Source organism: Podarcis erhardii (assembly GCF_964252035.2).
Source record: "Podarcis erhardii genome assembly, chromosome: 15".
Taxonomy (NCBI): domain Eukaryota; kingdom Metazoa; phylum Chordata; class Lepidosauria; order Squamata; family Lacertidae; genus Podarcis; species Podarcis erhardii.
This window is the reverse complement of record NC_138505.1, coordinates 44,889,854-44,911,012: the sequence shown is the minus strand read 5'-3', so window position 1 is coordinate 44,911,012 and position 21,159 is coordinate 44,889,854. Positions and strand designations below refer to the sequence as shown.

General features: G+C 43.7%; 2 protein-coding genes across 2 annotated transcripts in view; both read left to right on the top strand.

Moving 5' to 3' along the window:
• LOC309329779 (uncharacterized protein) overlaps positions 1-16,631 on the top strand; it is a gene marked incomplete at its 3' end in the record, with an annotated part of 29,642 nt that extends 13,011 nt beyond the window's left edge. Inside the window, exons 7-8 of the mRNA XM_081840790.1 lie at positions 15,656-15,791; positions 16,597-16,631. Of these exons, the coding sequence (XP_081696916.1) occupies positions 15,656-15,791; positions 16,597-16,631 (171 nt within the window). The remainder of the gene's footprint in view (positions 1-15,655; positions 15,792-16,596) is intronic.
• Positions 15,828-20,226, top strand: LOC309330625 (maestro heat-like repeat-containing protein family member 7). The gene is made up of 3 exons (XM_081842333.1): positions 15,828-16,799; positions 17,866-18,015; positions 19,673-20,226. Exons 1-3 carry the CDS (start codon positions 16,722-16,724, stop codon positions 19,829-19,831), a joined length of 387 nt encoding a protein of 128 aa, XP_081698459.1. The 5' UTR covers positions 15,828-16,721; the 3' UTR covers positions 19,832-20,226.
• Positions 20,227-21,159: the final 933 nt, after the last annotated feature.

Genomic DNA, 21,159 nt, shown 5'->3' with positions numbered 1-21,159 from the left:
TGCCAGTGTTAGCTTTTTGCAGTATAGTAGCACTGCAGAGAGCTTGCTGGGGAGACAATGCATAAAAAGGGACTCAAAAATAACTTAAACAAGATTTTAATAACAAAAACAAAAACTCCTTATACACTAAATACACCAACAACAAACCAGACCCAACCACCAACCCATCCCCCAGGGTAATGGGAAAGCTAGGTGCTGCTCCTTATATACTACACCCAAATGCTGACACAGCTTAATCAATACAACTCAGCACCTGCTATGTTTCACAGCTGTAAAGCTGGGTCTCGTTATTTTGCTCTGGCCCCTTAAAGACATACACAACTGAGACCTGGGAGAGGAGACGGTGGAAGAAGATTGGAAGAAATTTAAGATTTACCTACAAAAATATTGTAAATTGTATGAATGTTAAGAAGGATGCTAGAGTATAAACAACTTGGCACCATTGAGTTCAAGGAAGGGAATTATGAAGATAAGATAAATTTAAGAAATGATAAAAATTTTGGAATATGTTGGTTATATCTAAACTTTTTAAGATTCGAATAAAATGATAGTTAAAATTAGAGGTATAACATTGAAAATTAGTTATGAAGACTAAAAACAAGGGGACAAATTTGCTGAATAAAATTATAACTAAGAACGCAGGAGCGGGAGATGTGAGGGAGTCCAAAGCAGTGAAAAGATCTATGTTAAGAGATGTGATATTGTATTGTTTTATTGGAATTGTGATTTACAAAAAATTGTTAATAAAAAATATTTTTTTTTTAAAAAAAGACATACACAACTGGTGGAACAATGATGAACCTTTACATTTAAAGAAACCATTCAACATTTCCCCTGCGGTTCATCATTGTGGAACAAAAACATAAAGCATATTTTGTACATGTCTTTCATGTGTAACCTTTGGAAGTGCTTTAGTAAAAATGTCTGCAATTTGATTGTCACCTGGAACATATTGAAATACAATCATTTCATCAGCAATTAGTTTCTTTACAAACTGTAAACGTAACCTTAAGACTCTAGTGTGCTGCGTATTGGTCTCTGAAAACAGGATAGCGAGTCCACTCTGGGAATCAAGGTAAACTCTTACTAGTAGTGTTACTTTCATCTGTAGGTCTGCAAATACTTGCAGATACCATTCCACATCACAAGTGGCCTGAACGCATGCACATAATTCACTCTCTGTTGTGGAGAGACAAATAATGGTTTGTGTCTGGGACTTCCATTCAAATGGACAACCTTTATAACAAAACACCATACCAGACACACCCCTGCAATTATTTTGTTCCACTGCATGAGATGCATCGCAGAAAATTTCAAAACCTTTGTCAATACATGATGTAAACTGCAACCTATAATGTTTGGTATGTTTAAAGTACATTAAAACTCTCTTAAGAGCAGAGAAACATTGCGTAGTGGGCTTTTCCACAAATTTTGCCAGAAAGTGAAAAGCATAAGTTATATCTGGTCTTGAGATTCTTTGAATGAAATTTAGCTTGCCTATAGCAGAACGATACAAAGTTTTGTTAGGAAATGGCTTATCTTCACCTGTAAAGGTGAAACCACATACCATAGGCGTTTCCTTCCCATTTGCATTTTCTTAAACCCATTTTGAATCAATAAGTCTCATTTCTGGGGTTTGTGGTACAAGAGACCAGGTGTTATGCTCTTTTAAAGAAGCTATCTCAGAGTTGATAGCTTTATACCAATTTACTTGGTGCTTAGGTAAATTCTGAACATCATCGTAGCTTTTTGGCTCAAAAACCGCCTTATTGGCATACACAGTATTTAAAAGTTCATCTGCAAAACGTTGTGGCTTCTGTCTCTTTCTATCTGAACGTCTCAGTCCGGAAGGAGAGTCAGACTCCTCAGACTTAATGGGACTAAGTAAACTACTAGTTTCAGGTTGTAAATCATCATTGTCAGACTGAAGAGGTGCCTGTAGGCTAAGATCACGGTCAGAAAACTCAAGAGAATCTAACCTCCCCTCGGGTGCCTGTGACTTTAAATCATCAAACAAATTATCAGATTCAACAGGCTTTTTGTCTTGTTCCATTAATTCAGAAGCACCATTTCCTGCTGCTGCTGCTGCTGCTGCTTCCTCTTCTTCCTCAGTATCATTTATACCGTTAGTATCTTGGAAAACAGCAACGCCATTCCAATTTACAGTTTGTATCATGCTTCTGGTAATATGAAATTTGCCAGTTGCTGGTATGTAAATTCTGTACGCCCCCTTCTGGTAGCCCATTAATTTTCTCAGAACACTACACTCACCCAATTTCTGCTTAGCGGGATAATGCATAATTACATCTGAATCCCAAATGCGTAGGTATTTCAGATTAGGGCGTTTTTTAAACAGCTTCTCATAGGGGGTGACATCTAAACCAGAATGATAACTGCAATTTCTAACGTAACAAAAGGCATTGAGCGCTTCAGCCCAAAAGACTTTGGGCAGATTAGCATCGTACAGATAAGTTTTAACCCCTGCCTGCAGGTCATGCTGCACAACTTCAACAAGCCCATTTTGCCAGGGACTTCAGGGGCAAGATAACTCGTGAGTAGGCCCCTGTGCCTCAGAAGAAAATTCCCCGCCCCGGTCAGAAAACAGATACTTAATTTGTTTGTTAAAATGCATTTTTTACCCAGTTGCAAAAAGCTCTGTATTTCTCAAATGCTTGGGACTTCTCAGCTATTGCATAAGTCCAACAATATCTACTATACTGGTCTATCAGGGTAAGCCAGTACTTAGAACCTCCTAATGATGGTGGGAGTGGCCCAACTAAATCACAATGTACATGCTCAAATGGCTCAGTTATTTTCCTATCTGAGCACCTACCCTTGCGTGCAACCTTAATCTTATTCTTGCAACAGGATAGACATTGCATAAAGAATTTACATGGTTTTAAGTTTAGGCCATTAACAATATTCTTTGTCTTAATCACATCAGCAAAATTCAGGTGTCCCAGAATTCTGTGTGCTTCATGGACACACCCGGAATGTGGCCTTACACTCCTCAACCCCTGGCTTGACTGTGCTGCTCTGCAATTTATAGGCGATTGGGAGTAGGTGTGAAAATACAGTCTATATAATCAGAGTCCCGGGCATACAATAGACATTTGTTCCCATTGAAAAACTCACACATTGACTTTAAGAAACGCACAGTTATGCCTTGACGAGCAAAACTTCTTACTGACAATAAATTGTCCACTGACGGGCAGTAAATGCAGTTCGCTATCGTAATGTTTAAAGAGTCAAGTTTAATAGTACCCCTGCCAAGCGACTGCAAGACTTGTGAATTGGCTAAATGTACATTACCAATTTCCTCTTCGAAAGAAATAAACAAGCTTCGATTGTTGCAAATGTGCTGAGATGCTCCTGAGTCCACAATAAAAAACTTCCACTTGGCACCTTTAATTCTTTTACGATCTGTAGTCCGAGCATGAAAAGCTCGCGGCTCGTTTCTGTCTTTACGGTACAATGTCGGCTGCTGGGCTGATGACTGTGACTGACGAACAGAAACAGACTTGGGAGTACTTTGCTTTCTTTTGGATCTGCAGTCCTTTGCAAAATGTCCCTGCTTATTGCAGAACCAACAACGCTTTGCAGCTTTAAATGCAGTCGTATCAACACAAGTTTGCATATGGCGTTCCTCATTGTTTCTGGAAATAGGAGTGCTTATGGCACAAGCCTCCCTTCTATCCAACTCGCCCATTAATCGTGCCGTTATTTTTTTTAAATAATTTTTTATTAAGATTTTAAAGGTTACAAAAAAATAAGAAAAAATACAGTCAAAAAAGAAAATAAGAATAAAAAAAATACATATATCAAAATACAGAAAAAAGAAAGATAAAAAACAAAGGTAAAAAGAAAAAAAAGAAAAAAAGCAAATCAAACCTTTAACTCGCTTAGTTGCAATCACTTATTTCCTTGACTTCCTCGTGCCTCCCATTTTTGTATTCTAATTCTGTTAGATATTCTAGCAAATCCTTCCAACCTTGTTTTTATCCTAATAGTTTATCTTAACATACTATACTTCCCCTCTTTATATTTTAATTCATATAAATATTTCAACACATCCTTGATCTTAATTTTATCCTCATATCTTATCTTAATATACTGTAATTTTCCATTCTTTCCTTCACCAAGTTATCATCCACTTTAACTTTGTTTAATCTTATTTCCCATTAAAACTTATATATCTGTACTTATTCTTAAGACATTTCCCCTAAGGTCAAAGAAAAAATTCAATTCCGCGATTTTCCCATCTCTCATTTTAAAAAAAACAAATTTATATTATATATACTTTAGATTCCCAATTTTCTTTCACCAAATCCCCTCCCCGGTTTCAGCCCCTCAATAGTTCCATTAATCTCAGAAAACCATCAGCCTGGAGATCTTAAATCCGAGGCTCTTAAGTCTGTCCCCTCTGCCAGTCTTTTTGATAGTCTTTAATGTTGAAAATCAGATCTTGGGGAAGCCCCAACCCAACAGTCATCATATTACTTCCTGCCAAACTTCCATAGTTAAAAGTAGGGCCTATAAAGTATTCCAAATCTTGTTTCACACTCTTTTCAAATCCAAAGGCCCCCAAAGCTCCAATCTTCCAATCTCCACCTGGCTCGGATTTATATTCCAAAGGTCATTTGATCTCCACATAGGGTGATCTCTCCATCTTTCATCTTCCAGGCCAAACCAGGCTTCCATCTCCAAATATTTACTTCTCCTAGTTGTCATCATGTAGGGCCTCAAGTAGTAATCCACTATTGGCCTCTGTAGGGTTACGGCTCCCCCTTTCCTCACTTTGCTCACAACAAGATTCTCCTTTTCAAATTTTTCAATTTGTTCAGTTGAAAGAGGTTCCTGTGCTTGGTTCTTGTCCACTTCTTTGCCAAAACCTACTTTTGTTTCCAAGATTACCACGTTAGTAGCCATAACATTTATCTGGTCTTGCAGCTTTCCCAAGAGATAAAATGTCCTGTTCAGTTCACACTCGATTTCCTTCCTAACAGCCATACTTAAATAGTCCAAGGTCAAAAACTAGTTTCTCAAGGCTTTTATCTTTAGCTGCATCCTTACGACAATAACCCAAAGCTCCCTCTAGAGGGATTCAAATTCTTTTTCACTCCTTCCAGCACAGACCCAAAGGTCCCATACATTGAATTATAACAGTTCCTTTCTTCCTTTTAAACATAAAGTTGTAACAAAAACAGGCAGTAGAAACAAAGTCCTTCTTTTGTATCCTAACAGCTAACTTGACAGCTGTCAAATCACTGTCAACGGGCTCACACAGACCACTCCCGGGTCTGGGGATGTGGCACTTCAATTTCACGGATTTTAACCTTCTCCTGCAGGTTCCCCTGCTTTCAAAAAAGATATTGATGATAGTTTCAATCAATGGAATTTAGGTCCTTTACACAAAACTCTCCACGACCTTAGTTAACTGGTTCTTTGCTTCAGTTTATTTACAGAAAGGGGAGGCGGACTTCCTGTTTGGACCTTCCCTGATCGGTACCAATTATTATTTTTTTTTTAAAAAAACTTTAAATACTTTAGAATTCCAATTTCCGTTCTACTCACGGGTTGTTGTTTAAAATCCATTTGTCCACAAGAAAAAGTCAGCGCGCTCTGGCAACGGCTACGCGGCTTCACTCCGTAAAAATAGCGGTCGATTCAAAACACCGCGCTGCTCACCCCACGTCACTTCGGAACCCCCGAAAAGGGGTTTCCCTGTGGGTAGGGGAGCGCTCCTGGTGTCAACCAAATCCCACGTTCCCAGGCTTCATCCACCTGGGATTTCTAAAGGGTCTCCGCCTTCGCCGCGGCGGTACGACCCGAATTCCACGGAGCGGGTTCCTCTCAGTCAGAGGAATGCTGCCATTGTCGATGGCGCTAACCCGGAAGTCCGCTAATCATGCCGTTACCCCTTCCACGGTTAATTGTGCTGGTGGAACGGCAGATATCTGGCTAGCTACACCATCAAAGTCCTCATTAAGGGAAGAAAGAATGATAAAAACATACTGAATATAAGGTATCTCCATGTCCCTTCGAATTAATTCGCAGTGTATTGCCTCCAGACGTCTCAAGTGTGCTGCCAAATCACTACCAGGCTGCAACTTGGTCTGGTACAGCTGCTTGAAAAACGTCAATGCAGACACTGACTCTTTTCTAATATGCACTGCTGCAAGACTGTCCCACATTTCTTTGGCAGTTTTCTTATTTCTTATATAGACTACTTGCTGGTCACTGACTGCCAAATTAATTATTGCCCTGGCTTTTGCATCTCCTTTCGACCAAGCATTAGTTACAGGGTCAGGAGGGTCATCAGTTACATAGGTCCATACTTCTCTAGAGGTCAAAAGCGCCTCCACCCGAAAAGACCATAAACTATAGTTCTCATCTGTTAGCTGTGGGAACACCAGAGCCTTCTCAGCTTCTGGAACCCGGTCAACCATTCTGGAACTCTTCCAGACCCACAGAAACTACACTAGCAGGAGAAGGAGTTTTCAAAGCTTTCTCAGAGTCCAAAATAAGGCAGTCATCCACTCAGCAGCTGGGCCCATAACCAAAGATGTTAGCTATTTGCAGTATAGTAGCACTGCAGAGAGCTTGCTGGGGAGACCATGCATTAAAAAAGGACTCAAAAATAACTTAAACAAGGTTTTAATAACAAAAACAAAAACACTAAATACATCAACAACAAACCAGACCCAACCACCAACCAATCCCCCAGGGTAATGGGAGAGCTAGGTGCTGCTCCTTATATACTACACCCAAATGCTGACACAGCCATTCAACATTCAACCATTCAACATTCAACCATTCAACAGCCAGAACTGAGTTCCAGTGAGTTCTGGCTGGGGAAAAAGCCCTGGGGCAAGCCTAGGGTGGGCCACCTAAGCACAGCTCTCTTGCCCTGTGCCCCTCTGCCACCTTTGCCGACTGAGAGCCAGTGTGGTGTAGTGGTTAAGAGTGGTAGTCTCCTAATCTGGGGAACTGGGTTCACGTCTCCGCTCCTCCACATGCAGCTGCTGGGTGACCTTGGGCCAGTCACACTTCTTTGAAGTCTCTCAGCCCCAGTCACCTCACAGAGTGTTTGTTGTGGGGGAGGAAGGGAAAGGAGAATGCTAGCCGCTTTGAGACTCCTTAAAGGGAGAGAAAGGCGGGATATCAAATCCAAACTCTTGGGGACTTTCGGGTTAGCGCCATCGGTAATGGCGGAATCCTTCTGACTAGGAGGATCTGCCTCGAGGAAATCGGGTCTGTACCGCTACGGCGAAGTGGAGACCCTTCAAAAATCACAGGCGGGAGAAGCCTGTGAGCGTGGGATTCGGCGGGCACCTTTTGGGCCCCCCCAATTCGCAGGGAATACCGATTACGGTTCCGGAGCGAAGCAGGGTGAGCGGCACGGTGCTGTGAATCAACTGCTTTTTCCTTGGAGCGAAGCCGCACAGCCGTTACCGGAGAGCGCTGACTTCTTCCTGTGACAATTCGACCTCAAAAGCAACTACCCATGAATAGGAAAAATTGGAAGTATAAAAGGACGAAAAAGACTTAATTTGGCACCGATGCGGGGAGGTTTAAACAGGAAGTCCGCCTTCCGCTTTTGTAAATAGATCAAAGCAAAGAGACTACAAGCTAAAGTTTTGGAAATCCGACTGGAAAGGATTAATTTCCTAACACAAAAAGTATCAACCCCCCCCCTAGGAAGCAGGGGAAGGAGGGGGGAGTTTTGGACTATATATACCTGCAAGAGAGAGGGAAAGAAGTTAAAATCCACCGCTCAAAACTTGGGAACGGGCTGCCAATAGACAAAGACTGTTGTGCTTTGAACTGCGTATTAACTGTGAATAGACGACTTGCTGACAGCTAGCTCAGCAAGAGAGATACATTGTGGTTAGTTGTCCTCTTCTGCTCTTAAAAAGGAGGGAAAGTAACTGGAAAGTAACAAAAAATTGGAAGTGTTTATTTTTTTTATTTGAGTTTAAAAGGTGTCATTTTGGACTATTGCAACTGTTTCCACCTAGAGGAAGTTTCTGAAATCGATACTAGGTGAATTTTCCACTTGCAAAGAGAAACTGTGTAGTGTTATGGCACATGGGAAAGAAAAAGTAGACTCGTCATTCCCAGACAAAACAACAAGGTCTGGGAAGATTTGGCAGTGAAGACCATCAGCCGTTGGTCTCCCTACCCCATCTGCGACTGTACCAACACAATCTAAGCCTAGTGGAATGTCATCAGAAGATGTTTTAGCGATTGCACTGGCCAAGATTAATGAATCTTTGGAGCAACTTAATAAGAGGGTCGAAGAGACAAATAAGACGGTTGAAGAGACAAAGATGACAGTGGACGAGGCAAAAGTGAAGGTAGACGCAGCAACCACTAAAATTGACTTAAATACAGAAAGCTTAAATAGCTTGGGACAAAAGGTGAACACTAATACAGAATCTATTCAGAAATTGTTGCAGGAATCTACTTTGATCCGACAGACTGCAGATGAAGCCAAGGAAAAAGCTGCTGCTGTGGAATTTAAGATAACACAATTGGAAACAGAGAAAGTCCCAGATCTACAGAGGCAAATTGAGGACCATAAATTGACACTTTCTATGATTGAACTTAAGGAAAAACAGACGAATTTAAGGATTAGAGCTGTACCTGAATTAGAGAAGGGCAGTTTGATAGAATTTGCAGAGTTCTGGAAGTTGGATTTGAAACAAGAAGAATTCAAAATCGTGAGGGCCTTCAGACTTGGAAGAGGAGGAAACAAGAATAAAATAAGGGACTGTCTGATTACTCTCCGATCTAAAGAAGAGAGAGATAAAATTTTGGGTCTGCACTTTCAGAATTCTTTGACAATTCTGCAGTCAAGAGTGGAAATCTTTAAAGATATACCGAAACATCTGTAATGGTTATAAGGGGTTACTTGTGCGTAAGTTGCCGTCACTTTTGGCTAGATTGCCTGGCTAACCATGCTTTTGGCTGAAAGCCCTCACTCCGTGGCCGTTCAGTCGCTTGCAGAATCCGTCAGTGGGCGTTTCTTGAACCTCTTCCAGCATAAGAGCTGTTTGACGCCAAGTCTCCGCCTATCTCCCTGCGTGGGACTCTTCTGTGCAAGGAAGGAGTGGGCAGAGGCGTGCCCGTGCTCTCTCCACTGGTCTCAGATGAAGGGTCCCGGAGACCTCTCTCTGAATCCTCCATCTCCCTCCCTTCTCTACTGGTGTTACGTTGAATTCCTTCCCTCCTGCTGGTCCCCTCTCCTGCATCGCTTTGGAGCCCAGCCTCCACCTCACGCTCCAATGTCAGGTCCCTGACAACATCTTTTGGATCCTAGGTCCAACTTTGGAGATTTGGTTGCCCTGTTGAGAAGGAACAAAATCATCTTCAGGTGGGAATTTCCCCAAGGCCTATTCTTTAGCTTTAAAGGAAGAAAGATAAAGATAAGATCAGTGGAGGAAAAAGATAAGTTTTGGGGAAACCATGGAGAAGATCTGCAGAAAGAACTTGGAAAAGAGCCGGGAGTTTTGGACAGAAGTTCACCAAAAAGAGGGAAATCAACACCACTGACAGAAATAGATAAAGTACTAAGTGCTGTTGGAGGAGAAGCAGAGTAACTACATCATGGCACTGCAAGTATTAAGCTGGAATGTGAATGGACTCAACTCCCCGGAAAAAAGGCGAGAGTCTTTCATTTATTAAAAAAAGAACAATTGGATTTGATTTGTCTACAAGAAACACATGTGATAAGGCTACACAGGAAGATATTGAGCAATAAAAGATTGGGACATGAATTTATTTCATCAGACAAAGTTAAGAAAAGAGGAGTAATACTTTATGCAAAATGAAATTGATGAATCAGGAAATAGAATGGAAGATCAAACAGATGAGACCGAAGACATTTGAATCGGCAAATAAATGTGGGAAACTGCTGGCTTGGCAAATGAAAAAAAGACAAAAACTTAATACTATTACTAATTTGGAAGTGGAGGGAAAGAATATACAGAATCCAGTGGAGATCAGGAAGTGCTTTCAGAGGTATTTAAACATCTATATACACAGGAGACTCAGAAAGAAATGGACATTGATCGATTTTTGAAAATAAATGGATTACAAAAAATCTCTCAAGAAAATAAGCTAATGTTGAATTATAAAATAACAGAACAGGAGGTAGAAGGAGCCATTCAGAACATGCAATTGGGCAAATCCCCAGGGCTGGATGGTTTCACTTCAAGATATTATAGATCCTTGAAAGAATGGCTAGTACAGCCTTTAAAGGAAGTTTGCAATGAAATACTGGAAGGGAAAAAGGCACCAGAGTCGTGGAAGGAAGCTTATATTACACTTATACCGAAAACAGAGTCTGAGAAGACACAGCTTAAGAACTACCGCCCCATATCTTTGCTCAATGTGGATTACAAAATTTTTGCTGATATTATGGCTAAAAGACTAAAAAAAGGTACTAGTAGAAGAAATCCATAAAGATCAAGTGGGCTTTCTCCCGGGGAGACACTTGTCTGACAATACGAGGAATATAATTAACATTTTAGAAAAATTACAAGTGAATATTAACACCAAAGCAGTTTTGATATTTGTGGACGCGGAGAAAGCCTTTGACAATATTTCTTGGAGTTTCATGAAGAAAAATTTACAGGGAATGGGGGTAGGTCAAGGTTTTGAAAATGGTATAGGTGCAATCTATTCAGAACAAAAAGCTAAATTAATTGTAAACAATGTAGTCACAGAGGAGTTTAAGATTGAGAAAGGAACACAACAAGGTTGCCCAATCTCTCCATTGCTTTTTATATCGGTCCTGGAGGTTCTGCTTAATATGATTAGAAAGGACCAATTGATTAAAGGTATACAAGTCAGAGCTAAACAGTACAAATTGAAAGCATTTGCTGATGATTTGGTATTGACACTACAGGAGCCAGAATCTAGTACCAAAAGAGTATTGGAATTGATTCAAGAATTTGGTCATGTTAATAATAATAATAATAATAATAATAATAATAATAATAATAATTTATTATTTATACCCCGCCCATCTGGCTGGGCCTCCCCAGCCACTCCGGGCGGCTTCCATAAAAACCAAAAATACAGTAAAATATCACACGTTAAAAACTTCCCTGAACAGGGCTGCCTTAAGATGTCTTCTGAATGTCAGGTAGTTGTTTATCGCTTTGACATCTGCTGGAAGGGCGTTCCACAGGGCGGGGGCCACTACCGAGAAGGCCCTCTGCCTGGTTCCCTGTAGCTTTGCTTCTCGCAATGAGGGAACCGCCAGAAGGCCCTCGGCGCTGGACCTCAGCGTCCGGGCAGAATGATGGGGGTGGAGACGCTCCTTCAGGTATACTGGACCGAGGCCGTTTAGGGCTTTAAAGGTCAGCACCAACACTTTGAATTGTGCTTGGAAACATACTGGGAGCCAATGTAGGTCTTTCAAGACCGGTGTTATATGGTCTCGGCGGCCGCTCCCAGTCACCAGTCTAGCTGCCGCATTCTGGATTAGTTGTAGTTTCCGAGTCACCTTCAAAGGTAGCCCCACGTAGAGTGCATTGCAGTAGTCCAAGCGGGAGATAACCAGAGCATGCACCACTCTGGCGAGGCAGTCCGCAGGCAGATAGGGTCTCAGCCTGCGTACCAGATGGAGCTGGTACACAGCTGCCCTGGACACAGATTTAACCTGTGCCTCCATGGACAGCTGTGAGTCCAAAATGACTCCCAGGCTGCGCACCTGGTCCTTCAGGGGCACAGTTACCCCATTCAGGACCAGGGAATCCTCCACACCTGCCCGTCTCCTGTCCCCCAAAAACAGTACTTCTGTCTTGTCAGGATTCAACCTCAATCTGTTAGCCGCCATCCATCCTCCAACCGCCTCCAGACACTCACACAGGACCTTCACCGCCCTCACTGGTTCTGATTTAAAAGAGAGGTAGAGCTGGGTATCATCCGCATACTGATGAACACCCAGCCCAAACCTCCTGATGATCTCTCCCAGCGGCTGCATGTAAATGTTGAAAAGCATGGGGGAGAGGACAGAACCCTGAGGCACCCCACAAGTGAGAGCCCAGGGGTCTGAACACTCATCCCCCCCCACCACTTTCTGAACACGGCCCAGGAGGAAGGAGCGGAACCACTGTATGACAGTGCCCCCAGCTCCCAGCCCCTCAAGACGGTCCAGAAGGATGTTATGGTCGATGGTATCAAACGCCGCTGAGAGATCCAGCAGAACTAGGAAACAGCTCTCACCTTTGTCCCTAGCCCGCCGGAGATCATCAACCAGTGCGACCAAGGCAGTTTCAGTCCCATGATGAGGCCTGAATCCCGACTGGAAGGGATCCAAATGGTCCGCTTCTTCCAGGCGTGCCTGGAGTTGTTCGGCAACCGCTCGCAGGATTTAAGTTGAATAAGTTGAAAACTAAGGTTTTAGAGAAAAATCTAACAGTGATTGAGAGAGAGAAGTTTCAGAAGGAGACAGGATTAACATTGGTTAAGAAAGTGAAATACTTAGGGGTTAACATGACTGCTAAGAATGTGAATTTATTTAAAGATAATTATGAAAAATGTTGGACGGAAGTGAAAAAGGATCTAGAAATATGGACAAATTTGAAGTTATCATTGCTAGGCTGAATTGCTGCGATAAAAATGAATGTATTGCCAAGGATGGTGTTTTTGTTTCAAACACTGCAAATTTTGGACAAAATGGATTGTTTCAAGAAGTGGCAGAAAGATATCTCTAGATTTGTCTGGCAGGGCAAGAAATTTAAGATACTAACTGATGCTAAAGAAAGAGGTGGTTTTGCCCTGCCAGACCTTAAGCTTTATTATGAATCAGCCGCATTTTGTTGGCTGAGAGAATGGCTGCTTCTTGAAAACATAGACATTTTGGACCTAGAAGGTTTTAATAATGTATTTGGGTGGCATGCATATCTGTGGTATGACAAGGTCAAAGCACATAAAGCGTTTAAAAACCATATTGTCAGGAAAGCACTGTTTAATGTCTGGATAAGATATAAGGATTTGCTTGAAAACAAAACTCCAAGGTGGTTGTCACCAATGGAAGCAAAGGCTCAGAAAAAGCTCAATATGGAGGCCAATTGGCCGAAATATTGGGAAATTTTGGAACAAGAAGGGGACAGATTAAAACTGCAGAGTTTTGAAAAACTAAAAAACAAAGTACGAGACTGGCTTCATTATTACCAAATAATGGAGGCTTACAATTTGGATAAGAAAATTGGCTTTCTGGTGGAAAAATCAAAATTGGAAACAGAACTGTTAGATCCTAAAACTAAGAATTTGTCAAGAATGTATAACTTGCTGTTGAAATGGAATACTCAGGATGAAATGAAATCTGCTATGATTAAATGGGCACAAGATGTTGGACATAACATTATGATGGCTGCCTGGGAACAGTTATGGACCACAGGCATGAAATTCACGGCATGTAATGCCCTAAGAGAAAACATAATGAAAATGATTTACAGGTGGTACATGACACCAGTCAAGCTTGCAAAAATTTATCATTTGCCCGATAATAAATGTTGGAAATGTAAAGAGACTGAGGGTACATTTTTTCACCTTTGGTGGACATGCCCAAGGATTAAGACTTTCTGGGAGATGATCTATAATGAAATGAAAAGGTATTTAAGTATACCTTTCAGAAGAAACCAGAGGCCTTTCTCCTGGGCATGGTTGGCCAATTGGTGTCAAAGAAGGATAGAACTTTCTTTATGTATGCCACAACAGCAGCAAGAATACTCATTGCAAAATATTGGAAGACACAAGGTCTACCCACCTGGGAAGAATGGCAGATGAAGGTGATGGACTATATGGAACTGGCAGAAATGACTGGCAGAATCCGAGACCAAGGAGAAGAGTTGGTGGAAGAAGATTGGAAGAAATTTAAAGTTTATCTACAGAAACATTGTAAAATTAAGGAATGTTAGAAGGATGTTGGAATGAAGTTATGTGGTTTTAGCAGAAATGATATAAAGGTCTAAGTAAAAATGGATTGTTAATTGGTGAAAGAAGAGAATGTAAAATTATAGTATGTTAAGATAAATTATTAGGATAAAAACGAAGATGGAAAGGATTTGCTGAAATATCTAATTGAACTAGAATACAAAAAAGGGAGGTGTGAGGAAGTCAAGGAAATAAGTAAAGGAAAGAAAGTTATTGTCAGAGCTGCCCGAGGTCCCAGCTCACAAAGGACCAACGCCAGTTCGTTGTTATATACAAAAGTCTTTATTGAAGTTCAGTTTCGATTTCAAAGCCGCGGCGCGTAGCTCTACGTCTCAAACTCTAGACCGCTGAAGCTCCGTCTGAATCTCCTTCCCCCCGACACCAGTTTAAGACTCTAGCCTTGCTCCACCTCTTCCTTTGCTCTTTTCTCCTCTGGGCCCGCCTGTCCGCTGGGGTCTCGCCCTTTCTAGACTCTTCTGACGCTGAGTCCCCTGAGTCTTCCCCCTCCCTCCGGCGAGCTTTAGGACCTGGTTCCCAATCCGGGTTTCCTGCTGTTCCGCGCGCCTGTACATTCGCACTTGGCGCGCGCGCCCAGCCGGCAACCTTCCTCCTGACCGTTACACTGCTCCTGTCACTGCTTCCCCCTTCGGAGAGGCTAGCTGGACCTGACTTCCCCTCCGTTCCCTCACTCTGCGATAGAGGCGTGGCCAGCCCTGATTCATCTTCTCTCCCTGCTGGAGGAGAAGCTGGCCCTGATACATGGGACTCTTTCCCCAAACCACGCTCTGGTGGAGGAGCTGGTCCTGATCTCCCGCTGCTGCTTTGGGAGTCCCCGCTGGCCCCTTGCTTCTGGTGTGTCCCCCCTGGGACCCCCCTTGCACTGGCCATCGGCGCCCCCCTCTGGGAATCTTCTGATTCGCTGGAGAAGCTCATGGAATCTCTCGGGCCACTTTCATACTCCCCTACGCTGCCCTCAGATTCCTCCCCTTCGCTCTCCATTTCCTCTCTCCCCTGTGCCTCTGCTCCTGAGCCCCTGACAGTTATTGTGGTAGTGTAATGGTTAGGAGAAAGGTCACTGGGTTGGCGCGAGAAGCAAGTTCAAATGTACAGGAGCGCGGGACAGCAGAGAGTGAGGATTGGGAACCGGGTCCTAAAGCACGCCGGAGGCAGGGGGAGGAGCTAAGCGACTCAGCGTCGGAAGAGTCCAGAAAGGGCAATGCCCCAGCGGGCAGGAGGACCCAGAGGAGAAGAGTGCAGCGCAGGAGGTGGAGCAGTGCTAGGATCTTAAACTGGTGTGGAAGGGGCGGAGACTCAGACGGGACTTCGCCGATCTAGAGTCTAGACGTAGGGCTGCACGCCCTGGCTTTGAAATGGAAATTAAACTTCAATAAAGACTTTTGTACATAACATCAGCCTGGCGTTGGTCCTCTGTGAGCTGGGACCTAGAGGCAGCTCTGACAGTTATGTAAAGGTTTGATTTGTTTTTTTTAATTGTCTGTTTTGTTTTTGTTTTTTTATTAAATTGATATTTGTTTATCTTTTTTTTCTAACCTTTAAAATCTTAATAAAAATCCATTAAAAAATAAATAAATCAAATCCAAACTCTTCTTCTTCTTCTTCTGAAAGCATGCCAGACGGTTTTCTCTTGCTGGGCTCTGTGGGACAAGGGCTGACTGTGCATCTCTCTCTCTCCACTTCTTAGGTATCCCAGGATTTCCCCCTTCTTGGACAGCTGGTGGCGCTCTTGTCCCTTCACCTCGCAGACAACGTGAAGGAGATTGGCCTGCAGTCAGCAGAGGCCTTGTACCATCTCCATTACATCATGATAGCCAAAATGGGTGAGGGGGATGCTGGGAAATGGCTGGTTTCTTGTAAGCCGCAGGGTGGGAGATCTGTAGCCCTCCAGAGGCTGCTCCAACTCCCATCATCCCTGAGTGTTGCCCATGCTGGCTGCTGCTGGGGTTGATCAGGGAGTTCAGGAGGGCCAGAATTGTGCTAGCACTGGCCTAACGCCAACACCCCGTTGGCCAGAGATGAGAGGGCAGTCTTGGGGGAGGAATTCACTGCTGATGTTCATCAGAAAAGCCTTCTGGACCTGACCAGTGGCCCAGCCCAGTCCAGCATCCTGTTCCCACAGGGGTTGATCAGATGCTTGTGGGAAGCCAGCAAGCAGAATTCAAGCTCTTTCTACTCCTGTACTTTGCTGCCTCTGACCATGGAGGCAGAGCATAGCCATCCTGGCTAATAGCCATGGGTAGCCTTCTCTTCCATGAATTTGCCTCATCTTCTTTGAAAGCCATCTTGGTCCGTGGCCATCAGTGCCTCCTGTGGCAGGGAGTTCCAGAGTTTAGCTGTGCATTGCAAGAAGAAGGACCATCCTGAAACTTCAGTTTCATTGGAGGTCCAGTTGTTCTCATGTTATGAGGGCAAGAGAGAAAGCTTTCTCTCTCCACTTTCTCCAAGCCATACATTGTGTCTCCTCTTCCTCGCCGTTTTTCTAAACGGAACCGCCCCCCAAATGCTGCAACCAGCATTTGCTCCACAAGCACCCCAGTCCTTTTGGTTGCCCCCTTCTGAACCTTTTTTCCAATTCCGAATTATAATTTTTGAGGTGAAACCAATAATTGTTTTTGTTGGTCCCAGCGGGAAAACTGGAGGTTTTGAGCAGGGAGCACTAATGCTGGGTTCTTTTGCATGCATATTCCAAAACCCGACCCTGCTTAGGTAAGGAACTGGAGAAGAGGAGGAATAAAAATAAGAAAGGCAACATGGTCAGATGGGTCCGAGAAGACTTCTTCATCCCTGGGCCCTCTCTCTTCCACTACAACATCGCAAAAGTGGCCAAGGTAGGGGTGGCCTTTTGTACTCTTTATTGCTAAGACCGCAGCCACTCCCAGTTAGCAAAGATTTGCTCACTCGGGCCAACGGGGCCCTGCCCCACCAACTTCAGCCTGCCCTCAGGCAGCCCACGCCTTCTAGGGATGAGGGAGAGATTCAGAGCAGTTCACACTGGAAGCCAAAGCTATCAGATCAAGGCTTTCAGAAACAACAGGAGAACTGAAACACAACCCGCCTTTGAAATTCACATGTCCTTGAATTTCGCAATGCCAAACAGTGTGTAAAAAAATCCATGCGTGAGCTATTAGTGTAAATAACATTCAGAAATGCATTGTATTAGAATAAATTGCTCAAAGACAAGTGCCCGGTAGCCTAAACTGCATGCAGAATTCTACTTATTGAAATTCTACCAGGTGCTGGGAGACCTAGGGTTCAGATCCCCACTCACGAGTCAGTCACAGTCTCTCAGTCTAACCTACCTCATGAGACTAAAACGGGGAGGAGAGAGAACCATGCATTGCCACCTTGGGCTCCTCAGGGCGGAAAAAGAATAGGAAAAGTTGACTCATTCGATGCATCTTTCACAAGGCACTGCCAAGCCAATGGACTATGCCAACCTTGTGGTGGGTGTTTTTGTTGTATATTAAGAACAAAACACACAGCCGGCAGGTTCCCACCCAGTCTGTTAGGCATTGGTTATATAACGGATAGACACTATTATTCACCCTCTCTGTTCCTGGAGGGATTTTTTTTTTAAATTTTCTAGTCTGATTTTAGATTGAACCTCTTCATGTTCCAATGTCATAACCAATTTAAGATGTGGATCGAAAATAGCAAGGCGTCACCTGACTTTTAGTTTGGTTTGTTGTAAAATCTTTCAGCTACTTAAATAAACACATAAATAGAATCACCAAATTGTAGAGTTGGAAGGGACGTGGGGGTCACTTAGTTCAACCCTCTCAAGGCAGAGTGGAGATGTCTTTCACTTGGTTTGTGAAGGCACCCTTGGACTACTGAAACGTGGTCAGAGTGTGGAGCAGAAGAAAACTCCCTCTTCTTTCTTCTTTGTGCCAGGCTTTTGGGGAGCACCTCACGCCCAGCCAGATCAACGAAGTCGTGTTGAAGGCGATTGACAACCTGACAGTGGAAGACAGAGCCGTCTCTCAGGCTGCAGGAAAGCTCCTGAGGTCCTTCCTTGAGGAATGCGGCATGGAAATGGAGGACGTAAGGCTCAAAACGGAGGCAGGGGGAGCAGGTTTCCTCTAAATCAAACATTCTCTTCGGACTTAGAATTAGCTTGTTTCTGGGAAGTAAGAAGGCATTGTGTGGGAAGTAAGAAGAGCCAGTGTGGTGTAGTGGTTAAGAGTGGTAGACTCGTAATCTGGGGAACCGGGTTCGCGTCTCCGCTCCTCCACATGCAGCTGCTGGGTGACCTTGGGCCAGTTACACTTCTTTGAAGTCTCTCAGCCCCACTCACCTCGCAGAGTGTTTGTTGTGGGGGAGTTACAGATAGGTAGCCGTGTTGGTCTGCCATAGTCAAAACAAAAAATTCCTTCCAGTAGCACCTTAAAGACCAACTAAGTTAGTTCTAGGTATGAGCTTTTGTGTGCATGCACACTTCTTCAAATACACTGAAACAGAAGTCACCAGACCCTTTTATATAGTGAGAAGGTGGGGATGGGTATTACTCAGAAGGGTGGTGGGAATGGGTGATTGGCAGATAGCTGTGATGAGCCTGTTGACGACTCTTAACGACTGCAATAGGTCTTACAGGAAAAAGCAAGGGGTGAGAAGGTGAAAAGTGGCTTTGTCATGTATAATGAGATAAGAATCCAATGTCTTTGTTCAGACCAGGTCTCTCCATGGTTTTAAGTTTGGTAATAAGTTGCAATTCAGCAGCTTCTCTTTCCAGTCTCTTTCCTGCTTTTTCCTGTAAGACCTATTGCAGTCGTTAAGAGTCGTCAACAAGAAGAGAACCCAAAATGAAAAAAAGGATAAAATCTTGGAAAAAATAAAGGAAGGAGAGAAGAAGCTGAGAGCAAAACCAAAATCACAGGAGATCCTGAAAGAGATAAAGTTATATCAAGTACAATATATGAAATTGATGAACCAGGAAATAGAATGGAAGATTACAAAATTTTTGCAGATATTTTGGCTAAAAGATTAAAAAGGGTGTTAGTAGAAGAAATTCATAAAGACCAAGCGGGCTTTCTCCCGGGCAGACATTTGTCTGATAATACGAGGAATATAATTTATATTCTAGAAAAATTACAAGTGAATATCAATACTAAGGCAGTTTTGATTTTTGTGGATGCAGAGAAGGCCTTTGACAACATTTCTTGGAGTTTTATGAAGAAGAATCTACAGGGGATGGGGGTAGGTCAAGGTTTTGAAAATGGTATAGGTGCAATTTATTCAGAACAAAAGGCAAAATTAATTGTGAACAATGCAGTGACAGAAGAGTTTAAGATTGAGAAAGGAACACGACAAGGTTGCCCAATCTCTCCATTGCTTTTTATATCGGTCCTGGAGGTTTTGTTAAATATGATCAGAAAGGACCAATTGGTTAAAGGCATACAAGTGGGTGCTAAACAGTACAAACTGAAAGCATTTGCTGACGATTTAGTATTGACTTTGCAGGAGCCAGAATCTAGTACCAAAAGGGTACTGGAATTGATTCAAAACAAAGATCACCACAGCCAACCACAAACAAACAACCACACCCTAGGCCAACCCCAACCTCTCTCACCACCAAAGGAACACAAGTGAACGGCAGAGAACCGGCACGAGTAACGCTGACACCAAACCCTACATACATTAAGCAAAATAGAAACAGGTTCACCACACTTTCTCATCCTGGTCTTCTTTTATCTTCTTCCAGCTGCCTATGGTTGTGAAGGAGATTTACAACCGTCTCCACCAGATCCCCGACACCCGCACTAAGGAAGTGACACTTTCGGCTCTTGTCAGCCTAGCCACCAAGCGCATGCAGCCGGTCGTAGACAGCCTGTTGGACTGTTCGATGGAGTGTGATGAGTAAGTTTTTGTGATGTGAAAATGGGGAGGGGTAGATTTAAGGGGTTTCTTAATTTATATTTATTTATATTGAATTTCGTACTTGCAAAAAATTGTGCTCCGAGTTGTGGTTTCTTTCTTTGCTAATGTATGTGCAATATAAAGAAAATATCAAAGGCCTGACTTTTTTTAAGAAAAGGAAAAGGGAAAAATTCTGTTTTGAAAAATTGCAGAAGTGCCACGGTGATCTGGAAGGCCTTGGTCGCTGATCAGTATTCCAGCGTCAAGCTGCTGAGACCTCTCCTGAAAAGGCTGCAGGATGAAGACCCCAAAGCGGAAGTCACTTCCAGGCGACGCAGCACTTCTCAAATGCCAATGGCGGTACGAAACCACTCAGTTTCTCTCTCCTGGATTGTTTTGAATGGGAGCTGGATGGGGCTGGGGGCTTCTTGCTGGGAGGGGGGTGCATCTTAATAAGTGGTCCATCCTGTGAGCACCTGCTTTGTATGCAGAAGGGCCCCAGCATCTCCATGTCGGGGAGTTCCTTGCCTGAAACCCTGGACAGCCACTGCTAGTCAGTGTAGACAACACTGAGGGAAATGGACCGGGGCTCTGAGTCGCGTCTGAGTCTGAGATCTTGATCTGACGATGACCTCTGCTGAATGCCGTTCTCCTGTCCTTGTCCCTCCAGGCTACCAACGCTCTGTGTCATATCCTGTCGTTCCCTGAGGCTGCAGGTATCCTGAAGAGCATGTTCCACCACCTGCTGTTTGCACTTAGCACTCAGATCTGTTTTGTCCATGAGGCGAGAAGAAGAGGTTCGAGGGCGGCAAGTCTAATCCCGGAGCCCTCTTCGCATCTCGATCCACTGATGTAAGGGACCTGCTAATGCATTTGGGGGGGCCCTCCCTTCTCTCTCTGACCCATAGTGGTGATGGCTCAGCTCTCCCCCAAGAGATAGGCTTCATTTGGACATGGAGGTTCTGCTTAGGTTAGATAGCTAGGAGACCCAGGCTTCCCCAACCCCTGTGCTCTTCAGTCACTTTGGACCACAACTCCCACCAGCCCCAGCCAGCACAACGGGGCTGAAGATGGGAGTTATTGTAGCCCAAAACATCTGAAGGACACTAGGATGGGAGAGGATGTTGGAGACTCTCCCGCACGATGGGCTGATTTGGGTGTGGTGGGACTCACGTGTCATGAAACCTTAAGTCTCCATCACAGCCGAAAGGTTGCCGCTTGTGCTGGAAACATGGGGGAGGCTGCAGGGGGTGATGGTTGGGGTTGGACTGCAAGATGTCAAGGACCTAAAACTCCCCAGATGAACCTACCCAGACCTTGCGCTCATCATCG